The 15,914-nt window shown below is 42.1% G+C and overlaps 1 protein-coding gene across 9 annotated transcripts in view; it reads right to left on the bottom strand.

Annotated features, from left to right (window-relative positions):
* The window catches only part of elavl4 (ELAV like neuron-specific RNA binding protein 4), a 64,541-nt gene that overhangs the window by 27,591 nt on the left and 21,036 nt on the right, over positions 1-15,914 (bottom strand). For 8 of the 9 annotated variants that reach the window (XM_079575205.1, XM_079575207.1, XM_079575206.1 and 5 more), the window contains 2 exons: positions 10,276-10,362; positions 7,721-7,967 (listed from right to left, as the gene is read on the bottom strand). In XM_079575205.1, the coding sequence (XP_079431331.1) occupies positions 7,721-7,967; positions 10,276-10,362 (334 nt within the window). The remainder of the gene's footprint in view (positions 1-7,720; positions 7,968-10,275; positions 10,363-15,914) is intronic. The other variant, XM_079575213.1, reaches the window with a different exon arrangement.

Below are 15,914 nucleotides of genomic sequence, written 5' to 3'. Positions count from 1 at the left end.
ATAGCAACTTTGCACACGCCCCACACGCAACAGAAAAAGCAATTATTGGCGTTTCCTTTTTGCCACCCCGCCTCACATTGACCGCTTTTTGGCAGGACTTGAGCGCCTGCAGGGTTTGATGGAAGACTAGACAGAGAACTTGGCAGTGGTCCCTAGGTGAGGCATCTGCTGGCGGCATCGGGGGAGCTCCATGTGGGTCTTTCCTCCCACCACTTCCAGCCCGCCACAGAGCCAATCGCAGCGGGGAGCCACCGGGAACCTGTCCTACCTCCTCCCATTCACGCGCTGCGCCTCGCCAACGCACCACACCGCCAGATGCAAACACACGCACTCAACTCAGTCACCCAACAGCACACACAAACAAAAACAAGGAGTGAAAAGTGGAGCTTAAAGACGTGGCAGCTCTCCTTTTACTGGGTTATTATGTAGGAGGGTTTGTAAAGAATGTAAACACGGAAAACCGAAGGAACTTGATTTACTATGCTACTAAAATCGTAATGAATAAAAAGAGCCAGAACTGCACCTGTTTAAATATGCTTTGTATGCCCCTGAATCACAAACATATTTTAAGCACTTTTGAGTTGAGTTTTGATTTGAAATTTAGACAAATTCACGATAAAAGATAGGGGAGTAATATTCATTATAAGACAGTATTTATAGCTGGCAATGCTTTCTACTTTCTCAAAGCTGCTTTATAATGAAATGTGCCCCTGGGTTCACAATGTTAAATTAAATCTTAGTGTTAAGTGCTACGTTTTTGGTTTCGCTTTCCATCGACGGCAGCTAAAACTCGCACAGAGCCCATGATCGGATCTCACGCCCCTCTGACACTGCGCGGTGCACTGGAGCTATCATTCATGGTGGGCAGGTCATCAACAGGAGAAACCATTTGAAAGCCACGCAGATTTCAAGTGGATTTGGAGGATGTGACTTGGCAGGTCTGGGGAGTCTACAGCCTTCAGTTTTAGCGGTTAGTGATGATGACACACATGCGCTCTGTTTAGGTGCGCGCATACATGCATGAAAGGCGGCGTGGAGTTTATAAATGAAAAAACATAGACTAAAACTTGCACCGTCACTTTAGTACGACGCACATCTTCAGATTTGAGCCCCGTGGTGCATTGTTACACCCGTAATAATCAGACTAAAACAGATGATTAGCTATATGCACGGTTGCTAAAATCCAGTAAATAAACATAACACACAATACAGCATGTGGGGCAATATATACAGTAAGCTATTAAAAACTCATGATAAACAGACTCTAATGAGGTTGTAGCTCACAGAAAACCAGCCTTGTGCAGATCAATTAGCCTAATGGATACATTAACTTATATGTTTTAATTGACAATTAAAAAGGGATCTTAAATGATGCATTGCTCTTCATAATGATCTTTTAATGAGGTTAGATATTCATTTGCCTTTGAATCCTTCAGCAGTGCCACTGTTCATACAGCACCCATAACTGCACCAAGATGCTGAGCAGCTTTGAAGATAGACTAAATGAAATAATAGGCCTTCTGCTACAACTGCCCCATTTGGAAAGGGTGGAGAAAATTTATGAGAGCTGTGCAAATATATAAAGGTGTGGAGCAGAAACATTTTGTTCTTCTCAACACAAATGTGCCATTGTTGCCTTTATGCCTATCCCAAGTCAGAGTAGGAGGTTTGGAAAGGGCATCTGGTCTAAAAATTAGATGTTTAAAGGTTATAAAAGCAAAGGATGGAAGGAACATTACAAGGAAGCAAAAGCTAATAACTCCAAATGACAGACAAGTTTGATCTACAGTCTAATGGTTGGAGGACATATTTTTGCTATTTCTAGTGCATGGCTCTCACTTGACTTGTATTTGGCGTGCTTGTGAAGTGTTATGACTAAGCCACTGTTTGTTTCCTATGGAGCAGCAGGTCGCCCACTGTGTGAGAAGAGACTACGTCACATGCTGCTTCTCTATGTCATTGCAGTAATATATAGTAACTGATACACAAGGGCCAAAGTGCTACTATAGCAACTAATGATGTGTCATTTATAAGACACATGCGGTATGTAATGTATACGTCATGCTTTGAAATGCCCTTTTGAAAGTAGCATGTGGTGGATGCCACTATGGTGAATTATATGACATGAAGTCTGAGACTGTAGTAGGAACATGAAAGCGTCTTTGTCTTTTATCAGAAAAAGCTATTGACTTTGATCTCATAGGAAGCTAAAATGCATTGTTCTGATGTTTTTGTTTACAGTTTTCAATGTATGGCATTATTTTCATAACAAATATGCCAATTTCAACATGATGTTTCTTTGCATTGTGCAGAAAGCAGGGTTTAAAGCTATTTAGCATAATTGTGTAAAATATAATTTATGTTTGATAACATTAACAGGTACCTGGTTCAGTGTGAGTAGCGTGTACTTTATCATTTTACATTGTCTAATTCATAAGAAGAATATCCTACTGTATTCTCTTCTCGTTGGCAAGTTTCAAACTGCAGCTTTTTCTTGTAAGAACTCTTTCTCTTTGTGTGTGTGTGGAAAATGTGAGAACCTGGGCGCATGAGAAAGGATAATCAGAGCTATGAGTCAGCGACACTTCAGCTTCTGTCTCCCCAGAAACTGGCGAACCTGTTGGTCCAACTTAAATTTAGTGACATTTTGTGAATAGGAGAAGGCTGGGGAAAATATTTCAATTTGTCAAAATAAATGTGACACAATCTGTAGCTGCACTCTTGTGCAGTTCCCTTTCTGCCCCTTGCTACTGCTGCTACACTGCCTTCAGGTACTTCTATTTTTGATGGGCCCAACATTTAGAAAGGTGCCCGACTGGCTTCATGTCAAAATACGATTCACTTAAACCACAGAGGGGTTACAAATGTTATAACTTGGCAAGAATGCTGCCCAGAACCACAGTGTACATTGTGTCTCTGCCGAAATAACAAAATTCATAAACACGTCCGTCCCCCACATGCATCCACTGTAGCTCCCACTCGCTCATTCAGATCATCTCCGTCCTGTGTTGCCAAGGTAGCAGCCACTGTTGCACTCTGGAGGCTCCCACTCTCCGTTCCCAAGGCCTGCTTCGACTAATACACTCGCAGTAGCCCACATACGCCCAGGGACAACTGCATCCTGGATGTATGTAAACCACCCCCTCATGGTGGTGGCACCCAGGGCCTCGAGGCCAGTGGACTACAGCCGGCACTGTGTGGGCTGCCCGGCTCGTCTGGTACAACTGAGAAAATAGACGAAGAGCTAATATAAAGGAAGGCCTGGGCATACATGGGGCAGGTTGATAGAAGCAAAGATATAGGTCCTTTTTCAAAATTAAGACGACAAAGGTAAGAGAAAAATGAACTTAATTATGTTCAAGTTGTAAACTTTGATTAAAGATTTAAATGAAGTATACAATACATCACAATAATTGAAATTAATTACTATAAACTTGGATTTGCATTATAAAATGTGTAAGTCCATTACACATGGGGAAAGCACACCACAGCAATTATGGCAGCACAATGTATCACTAAATTACTGAAGCCTTCAAATTGAGGAAGTTTACTTTTTTTCTTTTATTAAAGAATTGCAATATTAATGTTATGGTAATGTCAATTAATAAAGTCTGGTCTGGTTGAGTACACAGTGACAGTTCAGGTACACTCTTCAGAACAGCTGGTCAAAGGGCGGGTGGGGGGCCCTGAGGCGTACGCTGCCTTGGGAGGAATGCTCTGTCACATGGGACAGTCACAACCTATGCACTCTGTTTAAAGGGCATTGCCAGTGGAAAGGCATGGACAGGCAATCTAAGCTGAGGTCATACAGGGGAGAGATCTCACCGGACATCCTCTTATGGGACCTGGGAAAAGGGCCTTGAGGTTTTGGGGGGTGGGGGGGTGGGGACATTTTGAGACCTCGCACATTGAAACTTTAATGCACGCTGGTCTCCGGGTGCACTTCTGAGGCTGGCAGCATACCTGGCACCGCATACGTCAAATCCGCTTCCAATCTCTGTCACTGTCAGCTTTGTTCATGGGCCGCGTTGCCTTCAGTCCATTTCAGGTTCACACAAATGTTAGGAACAAACTGCTCCAGATACTCGCAGATAAAGAATGTCAGAGGTTATTAGACAGATATGTGCAAACTGTTACTTTTTTTCTAGTGTTTGGTGATAATTTCAAATATATCTTAATCGCTATCTTACATTTTCTTGGGTAGGTCGACAGAGAGCGTCCTGGTTAGGGCTAATTCTAGAATAGAAGAATAGAATAGAAGAACAAAGACCTGGGCACATTGAATAGTTGCTGTAGGAGACTCAGAGGTCACACAAATATGATGATCTGTTTATGATGGGAAAGTCTTAGAAAGGTGTAAGCATTTACTCATGAAATACATGAGGATAGGACCATTGCGATATCTAGATTTTGTTAAAGAAACATTGCACAGTCAAAGTTTTGAGATGAAGCATTTATGATTGGTGTCTCCTGTGTTGGACTGACGTACATGAGTGACCTAGACTCTGCCTGCTTGTCCTTGCAGTTCAGGGTTAGATGCATATTTCATGTTTGCGGGGCTCAATGTTCCCAGCCAGCCCAGGCACAACAATGAAACTAATGGAAAGAGCGGCCTGCAGAAGCCCATGCTTTTAGGCCCAAATTGGAGACACAAGTGAGGTGTAAAGTTCTCCTTATGTAAGACGCAGGACATTTATATGATGCACAAGCTCTGAAGCTAGAACGACTCCATGCCTTACATCATGGTCCATCTAATTTTTATAGGCCACATCTGCTTGGCTTGCTACCTTGTCACAATGATTTGCACGGGTCTCTCAGATAGCATGTACCAAATGAGTGCACAGAAGTGACATGAGCTGTGTGTACAAAATGCTGTCCATTTGCTGAACTACTCTGTTTTTATGTGGCTAGATTATTACTATTTTTGTTTTCTTAAATGAACAATTTTATGAACATTGGCAAAAACTTCAATATAGTATGTGGGTAACAATCTTACTTAAACAAGCAAGAAAATATCCTCTTGCCAATGCATCTGAATAATCTCTGGCACTGCGTGAAAATGCAAAGACCAGGCTTCCACATAAATATAAATCCTCAGCCCGCTGCAATCAATTTGTGTTTCCGTATGAAAAGCTATTTTCTTTTCCTCCATGTCATTATGAAAACAAATGGCTTCATTTCGTCTGCTGAAACGCAGCTGATGCAAAAAAAGAAAGAAAAAAAAAAGAAAGAAAGGTGATTCTAAAAAATGACTAGGTGAAGTATCAGCCAATTCCTCTGTGTATAGCTGTGCATGTGTCCATGCATGTGTTTGTTGTAGCATCTCTGTTCACAGTTCCCATATATTTGCCCATTTCAGTCGTTGATTTGCCAAAGCTTATTTACTTTGATAGCGTTTGTAGAGTGTGTTGCTTGTGGCCTCTATAGTGTTCAAATTCAACGGATGCTCGGCTAAACAAGTTGACGTAAAACAATCTATTTGTAGCATACACTAAGCATACACCAGCGCGATGCCCTTGAGAACACGTCCTGCTCACTGTGCCTGGAATAAAGCAAGCCGGATGTAAAGGCACCCACACTATAGGCGCTTAATTTAAACAACAAAACACCAATAATATCTTGGCTGCTAGCAAATACAGAGACTGAAAGAAGCATTCACAGGTGAAAGGCTTATGCAAAAGTGTGTGGGCAGCATCAAGTTGCAAATGAGATCGTCTTAAATAAAAGATTAACCTATGTCGCCAGTGTCTTATGAGAGCAGGGCTACATTTAGTTGTGCAATAGCGCGGAGGAAGGCAGTGCATGTGGGGCAGAGAAGTCACCCAGTGGTGGCTGTAGTCAGACAGACAGCATGCACCCGCTTTTCGCTCACACCACACGGCCGTCATTGGAGCTGACAGGAGCAGGAACAGGAAACTCAGAGGACGGCCCGGACCTGTCTGTCTTCTACCACAGAGAGAGGCAGGAGCTCACACCTTGTCACTATAGTCAGGTTAGTCAACGGAAGGAGCAGTAGAGGCTAAGATAATGAAAAGCACGTTGGAAGATGCATATAGTCTGACATATACACACGTAACTTGTAAAGTGGTATAGAAAATCTTGCAAAACAGCTTTCTTAACTGCTTTCTCCATCACAGTTAAAGGCCGGCACAAGACTGGTCTGGCTTTGTGACTTAACTCTGCTCTCTTTCATATGTTTGTGTTTTGTTGCCAGATTATTCTCTCCTTTTTCTCAGTCAAAACAGATACCGGCTAAATAGATGTAGACTCCAGTTGCTGTCAAAACATGCACTCTTGATTTAAATGAGAATTGGAAAGTGTGAATTTCCTTGGCATTCCCTGCAAGAAGAACCCCCCTGTGCTTTGTTCACATAAAAGTTTGCACAGGGAAATTGCACCCATAGGGGACCCAAACAGGTAAACTCCACAGCAGTCGAGCGAGGATGGACTTATTTATAACTTTTTTTTACTTTAAAGCACAAGTCATCTGAAAGACCTGGTAGAGAGAAACCAAAAATGTCTCTTTGGCTTGCGTTGAATTGTTGCTACATTTCTTTGAAAATTGTGCAGTCCTATTTCAAATTACGGCCTGATGGGGTAGCATGACTAGACCAGTAGCCAGAGTTGGCGATTGCCCTGGTGTCACAAAGCACTTCTGGTTGCAGATTATGTGCAAACAGCATTACATCTGCTCTCCTATGTGCAGCATGTGTTTGTTTACTCTTGTGCTGCTGTGTGAGAAAAGCCGGGCGCTCTCAGCTGCCTCTGCCTGCCCGCTGCTCTTTAATGAGATTATCAGGAGAAGAGTGTCAGTAAGTAGGATCTAAAATGAAAGCCATTATGGAGCATTATCACAGTGCAGCACCCCTTAGCAACCCCCCCCCCCACCCCCCCACACCCCTCACATCCATCTGCCGTACGGCCGCCCACACAGCGCCACTACACGCCCAGATTACAGCCACGATTAGCGCCACCAAGTGCTGCTCAAACACCTCTGGAGAACAGGTGGCACTTCGCTGACTTCCAGTGCTTGGGTGAACATAAATTAGTTGATGCCACGCTACACAGAAAAAAGACAAAAGAGAAAAAGGTTCTGGAAATATATTCAGAGATTTTTTTTGGAGCAAAGAAACTAATGAGCAAGGGATAAAATGTGCTCGGATAAACAACTTGTTTAGAAAATAATAATAATTCTGATTGTATTCATGGTTAGCAAGTAGGGATGCACCGATCCGATACTGATATCAGATATTGGAGCCGACCCTGGAACAAATACGATATCGGGTATCGGCTACAAATATCCGATACTGAACCGATACCAGTTTTGGCTCTCAACGCCGTAAAAACACAACTTCTACGACCTAAATCTAAGTGAATATGGGCGTGCTGCAAATCATTTTGAAGCTCAGAACCTGTGGAATTCAACCACAGAGTAAGTTTTGAACTAATCAAGGCTGGGTCAGAAACTATGATAGAAATACCTAAAAGAGCCTAATAAAATAAAATAACTGCTGCTGAAGCCGAGTGTATTTTGCTTTTAGAAATAGCTGATCCAACATATTTGTAATGATCAGATCACTTTATGTGAGTTGTTTATCATTGTCACCTAAAGCCTGTCCCCAAGGATATTTAGTGTAGAAAAGTCCAGTGATCCTTGATTAAATTTTCGCTCCGATCGGCGCATCACTGTTAGTGAGTATAAGTGGATTTTAGTTCTTACCTGTAATCTTGTCGCGGACCAGCTTGCAGGACTCGATTTCTCCGATGGATCCGAACAGGCTGCGGAACTCCTCCTGGGTCATGTTCTGGGGCAGGTAGTTGACGATGAGGTTGGTCTTGCTGTCGTCGTTGGTGGGGCCGGTCTGCATGGGCGAGGGGCAGCCGCGACTGTTGGAAGTGGGACCGTTGGCCGTGTTGCCCCCACCGCTCGGGCCGTTTGTCACTGGAGCTTCCATGTTGCTGATGATCTGTGCGCAAAGTGAACTATTTCAGAACATGCGCTTTTTGTCATTTCAAAAAGCTCATTTTTTGTTTTTGAAATACCTCCAAAATTAAATTATTTCTCACGCATATGATGGGATCACAAACTGAACACAACAAGCATGCAGTAAATAAAAAGAAAAACATCACTTGACACAAGAGGGACAAACAGCTAAATATTTATGAGGACATTAAGAGAGTAATCCAGTCTAATGGCTAATGCTTCTAGCGTTGAAGGGAGAGGTCAGTAACTGTGGTGGGCAGTCTTTCAGCTGGCAACTGCTGCTGCTGCTGTGACACAGAGACATTTGGTTTGCAAAACATCTGTAAATGTGAAAGAATTTTTTGCGGATAAAAGTGAGACAACCCGACATGGTTGGAGAACAGGTTGCACTTTGATTTTCCGAGCACTCTACAGGAATGCACATATTTCAGAAAATCTGGCTCCCGTGCCAGTAAAAACAGTACAAAGTGGAGGTATTTGCATAAAACCTTGATCAAATTAATGGCTTTGTTTTAAGGCGTTGTGACAGATAAAGTGTGGGTTTTGATGGAAGTATGCTGTAAATGCACAAAGAATATATATAATAAAAACATTAACACGTCGCTGTATTGCAGAAAAAGACCAACTATTGTCTTAGATATGTAAGTACAGTAATTCAGGCTCTAATCTAAAACATGACTACAGAAGAAACCAATGCACTGAAACCCAAATCGACACTGAAACGCTCTTTAATCTTCTCCAATCTAAAATTTAAAATCATCACTCAGATCTCTGCCTTTTCCCTGTTCAGTCATTCAGCTCTATTTTTAACTAGCAAGCGCACAAGCTCTCAGCGCCCTGGAAGATGCACCGTATGAACAAGTACAAGCAGCACATGTGTCGCAATGGGACTACTAAAGCACTGGCTAATATAATAGTTCACAGTGGGCAAAGAGTTTAAAGTTACTTATCAATACAGATTACACGTTATGAAATATTTACTTGTATACTGTAAAAAGAGCACAGAGTCACAACTACTGTCTATGCACTGTTGTAGTAGAAGTAGCGTTTATTGAAGTAGCGTCTTTGCCCGGGTTTAAGCGCCACTCTTTGTTCTGCTTTCTTTTTCTAAATAAGGCAGTGATACTTATTTCCTTTCCTCTTTCATCAAAGCGTTTAGGAGCAGCAGCATCAGAATGTCAGCGCTACATCTCTCACTATCTCCTCATGTGCACACAGTCCTGCGCACTCTCTTAATGTGGACAAGCACACACTCAAGCACAGGCAGAACAATGGTGCACGGCTGTGAGAGAAACAAACACAGAGACGTCGAAAAGCTCTCCAGATGAGAGCTGCATGCAAATAGTTCCTTCGACAGTATCCTTACGGCTCAGTCACCGCTCTGCACAACTGCGACTCAAGCGCGCATGAGTATCTAGCTCCAACACACTTGATTGGAAAGAGCCTTATTAAATCTGTTTACATTCCCTGCTGGGTTCCATTCTGTCAGAGAGACTTTCAACTCCATGGGACATTTTCAGTAGAGTTTTTACACCAAAATGGCTGCCTCTAATTAACAGGGACCTGCCGAGTCCCAGCGGCCAATTATCTTCCTCTCCTTGTCCCTGCCCAACAGCATTTGTGCTTCTCAGCAGTCCACTTCATGAGGGTACCGCACACTCGAGCCGTCCTGCTCTCCCACTGTGGGGCTCAGTGCAGTGGACACAGCTCACTGCTGCTCCTGCTGACTGCATACAACAGCCTCTTCTGCTGTTCTTCTTTGTACACACTACAGTCAGACGCGGCTACAAGCACATCCAGTTTACCTTCACTGTAGCTGTGGTGCAAACTGACTTATTCAGCGCTGAGCATTTACTTTGTTCGTCTTTGATTTTGTGTAAATTTTTTTATTCATCCATCACGGTTCAATCCTGTTGGAGCTAACCACTTAATTTCAAACTGAAGGGAAAACTAACCAAAACATTTCATTATGTCGGACTGCTGTTAACACCTGTGCTAACAACACAAACAAAACAAAACAAAACTGTATGTTCATTCATAGTATATTCTGAAAGCTTTGTGAGGTTAAAAGAAGCAGTCTGCAGCTTAAAGTGCAATACACTGTAAGTAATGTCGCGACAAAATCTGCTCCTGTGTCCACATCCATCAATGTCCGTTCCTCCTCCAACGGTCTCCTCCAGCAGCAGCAGTAGTAGTAGCACAAGCGTTTGAAACCATTTCATTTCAACATTTTGATCACATTCATTTCAACTTTGTGGTTGTGTTCGTTTTGGCAGCAACAGTCTCCTTACCATCTTTGGCTGTGTCAGCAATCCTTTCTCTGCCCAGCCCTGGAGCTGCGGGAGCTCTGCCTGACGCCACTGTGTCTCTGTCGACCCCTATGGAGCACAGCCGCCGTCAGCATCACACACCACTGCACAAGGTTAGGTTATATACTGTAGTGGAGGGGTGGGGATCGGGAGGTGAGGGGGATGCGTAGCTCTGACCATTTCCAAGGCTCAGACTAAAACACGCAGGTGGATCTAGTCATGACAACTATTAGCCTCGATAGAGACCTGGCGCACTATAGAATGTGTGTGAAAGCTGTGATATCTATGTGACTGCTGCAGTGACCTTGGCCGAGCTTCTAATAAGGGCTTCCCTCCTGCTTGCGGTGGGTAAACAAGCCCGTGGTTGAAGAGATAGAAGGCCACAAATGAGCAGAAAGCCTGTTCACTCGCTCTCCAGCCCGCAGCTATCTATGGAACCTACAAGCAGCCAATTTAGTGGGAGAGGAGGGAAAGAGGAGAGCTGACCTCTGCCTTCATTTACTCCTCCGGAGAGACAGTGAGACGGATTATATGAGGAAGGGAGGAGGAGGAAAGCAAGGCCTGAGTAATAGGGAAGACACTTTCAATAGCTCAAAGAGAGCGACTACAGGGAGGGAAGGGCGCCTGTACATGCTATGTTGTCAACGTGTCGTGTAAACTTAGGTGCGGATGCATAATGTAGGGCTAAATGAGAGTGTGCTGTCAGGGTGGAGCAGTAAAGAAGATACAGATGAAGGGTGGTCCGCCTTATGGAGAAAATATAGTTTCTATCTCAAATGAAACAGTTGGGTGAATTAGAACATTTCCTTCTGGTATATACAGTTTATACGTATATCACCAGCTGGCTTACATAAACAACTTTTTATCATATTTGATGCATACAGGTGCAACTAACAAATTAGACGGAGAAAGTGAATATATTTCAGTAGTTGCATTTCAGATTGGAGGGATGCAATCATAAGTGCTGGCCAGTATTACAATATATTACACACAAAGAATTTCCTTCATGAACATCCAGCTATTTGATTGTTGTAAAGGAAGTAGGAAGGTAGTGTAGGTTAATTAAACGTTGCCCTGAAAAGGAAGTGTTAGATTGCGGTGAAACATCAAAAGCATTTTCATGTAAAACTATAGTATGTAGTTTTACATACTATAATTTACATTATAGTATGTAAATTATGTGGCTGAAGGCAATGGTGCAGTCCAGGGTTATTAAATAGTGTGTTCAAATGTGGTGGTGAGAGAAGCAGCAAGCAGATGTGTATGATTTGCCATTCTAGCCGCAGCAACACACAGTCCACGTGTAAAAAAAATATAAGTTATACAGTATTTAAAATGTTCAATATCCATTTCAGTCTCTCTACTGTCAATATCCAATGCTCAACCATTCTTATAGTACATGCCGATGGACACCCACGCCAGCAGCATACACACACACATGCAAAAAGGGGTACGTTTTATATACCTCTAATAGTGCTGTCTTTGCATTTATCACATGAACACACACATCTTCTCTGGATACAATCTCAAATAACACACAAAAAAGTCAGACGCAATTACATTCAGCCAGCATTGAGATGAGAAAGCGCTCATGGATACGGTTTCAATTATTCAGGGAATACATTTCAGTCAGGGCTCTGATGCTGGGAAAAGTTATTATATAATCAATACACTCTATAAGGCCATTAATATTTGATGGCTCAAAAGTGCTTCCTGTCTCCTCAGGCTCCTGGCCGGTGCTGTCTGGTTTGTACAGTTTGCCGCCTTTAGCGAGAAGGTTAAGTGTGTACAATGTGTGTTTTATTTTGCCTCTTCTGCTTCTCAAGCTCAATGCTATCTATATTTAATTGCCACTGCATTTTCATTATTATATTCCTTAGACATTCATCTATCCACAATCAGCTTGATCATCTCCATTTCAGCATAAACATGTTCCGTCTATAGGGGGTTGGATCTAACACGAGAACTGTAGCATGCACTTACAAGTAATGTTATTTACATGGACCAATTAGGAGAGCCTTTTCTCCTAAAAACACTGTTAACTTTTATATTTAGTGCTCTCAGTCAGTCTGTCTAAAGATAGATGTAGGAATTTGTAGCTCGATCAGATTTTACACTGAGTTCTTAGTTTTCTTTCATGAGGATACAAAGACAAACTCCAGAGTCCACAGCACGAGACCCTTACAAGCTAAGGCAACGCAGCTTGGCCAATCGGACTAATCTCTACTTCTAACAAACCCAAGTTCCCTGTGAATCTTTCTGCAGTATTGATTACTATTCTTCATTCTCTCCTCTTGTTTTTTGTTGTTGTTCTTTCCCAATCCATCTTTTCACCTCCAATGGCATCTTCCAAGCTCCAGAGCATCCGGTCAGATAGATGCTGAGTTGGATCAATTGGAAAAGTAATCTGGAATGTCTCACTCTCACATACACACATATGAGGCCCTCTGTTGCTCTCTGGCCTGCCTGCCTCCAGTCCCATCGATCTGCATCTACTTTACCAAATGGATTCCTCTCCTCTTTTCTCCCTCTCCACCCATTCTCAATGTGATTCTGAATAATAAATGTCCGCAGCCCGCATGAGACATGTATGTAAGCAATTTCATTTGGCTTGGGACCAGCTCTTCAGAAATTGTGATACTGTTTTGAGAAGGTGGGTCAGATTGACGTATTGACAAGCAATATACAGTAACTTAAAATTATGCCTAATATATATAATCTCTCAATGGGTATAGTGTATCACGATACAGTGTTAATTTACTTTGTTTTAGCAATTATTATGATTTTTGTAGTTGCTTATGTATATACTATATATATATATATATATATATATATATATAAACATATATATATATATATATATATATATATATACAGTATGTAGGATGTTTTATTACTATTATTTTTATTATCTAATAAACATTACCTGTTAGTATCTTCAGATGGCCTAATCTTGTTTAAAACCTCTATAGCCCTACAAAAATGGGTCTGCAGCTTCCTCACAATTCCACACAATTCAATGGGAAACGGTATTTGTGCTAACACATTCATGTGTTCAACCAAAAAAATGCACATTAAGTGAATCCGCCAGCCAAGTGCTTCTGACCATTAGTCTGACTCAAGATCTGGAAATGAGTCCCCGAGCAGGTTGCCCCAAAGGCATCGATGAATGGGTCAAATTTCCCTATGGAGACAATAGACACAGACGGCAACTATAGATTTAATATTGATCGATGCCTTATCGTCATTCTGCTGGTACATCATACTGGTTTTTGAGAAATTAAAAATAAATTCATTACAGTCAAACGCAAGAGTGCAGATAAACTTTCAGTTGTCATATGCACGGGTAAAAAGAACTGTTTTCAGCTAGGATTTGAACATTGTCAGAGTTGAGGCCTGTCTCAAATCCTCATGAAAACTGAAACTGAAACGCAGCCTCACCGTGTTTAGTCCTGACTCTGGGAACCACCAGGAGACCCCTCCCTGAAGTTCTCAGGGCCCGAGATGGTTCATATGGCTCTAACATGAATCAGCAAGAGATGTAAACATTGTAAATAAGCAGAGCTGTTTTAAATTTTATTCTCTGTGACCAGAAGCCAGTGCAGAGACCAGAGCACTGAACTAATATGGTGGTATTTCCTGGTTCTTGTCAGGACTTGAGCAGCAGCGTTCTGGATGTACTACTCCTTACAACAGTCTAGCCTGCTGGAGACAAATACATGGATTTTGACACTATTCCTCTGATCTTAGCAATGTTTTTCAGATGGTAAAAAGCTGCTGATATTGCTTTGATGTGGCTGTTTAAGGCTACCAGCCTCCACAGTGCTCCAGCCTGTCTATCAAAGCCTCAGGCTTAACGCTTTTATGCAACAACAAAAAAATCTTGATATTTGTGCATATTTGACCTTTTTGTGACTCATTGGCTGCATGGATGGTCAGCATGGCTTTCAACCATGGTGGCCTCTAGAACACTCCAGGGTAAATTGTTTTGTAGGTTTCTGGTGAGAGGGTCTGTCAGCAGAGAAAACCTACCAGAAACTCTAAAAACAATTGTTCCTGGAGTGACTGAAAAAGCACACACACGCACGCACACACACACACACACACACACACACACACGCGCGCACACGCACACGCACACGCACACGCACACGCACACGCACACGCACACGCACACACACACAACATTCACATAAAAAGTTCCATGAAGAAAAGAAGCACTATGTAAAGTTCCACATAACATAAACCAGCGTGGCTAAACATATGATACCGTTAGCATGTAACATGAAGCTAACATTAACATTATGGTAAATTAGGGCTGTTAAACCACTGTGTTCCTCTCCATTTCTTAGAACCTTTATTTGGTAGAAAATACATCCATAAATCAGTATTTGCTAAAGTAGTTGTGGGGAACGAGTTGTTCTTTTTCCTTTTTGTTTTCCCCCTCAAACGTGACCATTTGAGGATGTTCCCAAAGATGTCATCTATATCTATAAATTCGGCCTATGCCTTAACCATTAAACTTAAGTGATACATCCATGACCCACACAATCATACAACACTGAGTAACATTTCAGCTAAAACTATTTCAGGATATCTTTTTTTTTCTAAGGATTTTACACGCTAATGCTAATGTCACCTGAACGCCAACATTAAATTGAATCCAACAATATCAGACTCATTACTCTCGCACTAAACTCATGAAAGCAAAGAGCTTATCACTAAAAACAGTTTAGAATAAACATTAACCTTATAAACCCCACCTTTACCGCACATTTTTCTCCAGTTCAGCTTTACCCAAATCTTAAAGCCTCTTGACTGGAGTTTACAGCCTTTAGATCAGAGTACAAAACTGATCTAATGCTTTTTCCTGTTGTTGTCACTTTTCTGTCACGTTTGTCGCTTTTTTGTTTCTACATTTTTTGCATTTGTGTTACTTTTTAGTTTTTGTTCACAATTTTTTGTCACATTTTGGTCGCCTTTTGCCATGTTTGATGCACCGCTACACATTTTGCGTTTTCACCCTTGTTTTTGTCGCTTTTTGCCAAGTTTTTGATGAGCTTTTGTTTTGTGTTTGCGACTTTGATTATTTCTTTAAGAAGCTTTTAGATTTGGGTAAAGCCAAAGTGGAGAGAATGTACTCGGTTCAGGTGGGGGTTGAGAGGTTAAACAGCTGTTAGTGCAGGGCTTTATTAAAGCTCATGAATTTTCAAGGTTCTGAGCTTTTAAACAAGGTATGGTATATCCACATTTAGATTAGAAGAAGGCAAACGTTGTGATTGTAGTGAAATAGTCATATTTAAAACATTTGCAGTAATCAAGTAATTTAAAGCACATTCTTGGACATGGTTCAAAGCTCTCACGCACTAGGGTCACTTGTGCAATGGCTGACCCCAACAATGCGTCATCACAAGCTGAAAATTGGTGCGCATCTCCACTCTAGAGATGACACTTGTGTGTGCAGCTCCAGTGACAGTTGCCCTGCTGCAGTTCATCTCTAGTGGGGGTGTGAGATGAGCTGGACACCTGCCTGGCTGTTTGGCCGGAGCTCGGAGCATGGGGAGTGGGCCTTGGAAGAGAAGCCTTGGCCTCTCTTGTCAGGTCTGTCCCTCCGCCTGGCT

Source organism: Gobius niger, assembly GCF_951799975.1.
Source record: "Gobius niger genome assembly, chromosome: 17".
Classification (NCBI taxonomy): domain Eukaryota; kingdom Metazoa; phylum Chordata; class Actinopteri; order Gobiiformes; family Gobiidae; genus Gobius; species Gobius niger.
Note: the sequence above shows the minus strand (reverse complement) of the source record. Positions and strands in the feature narration are given on the sequence as shown.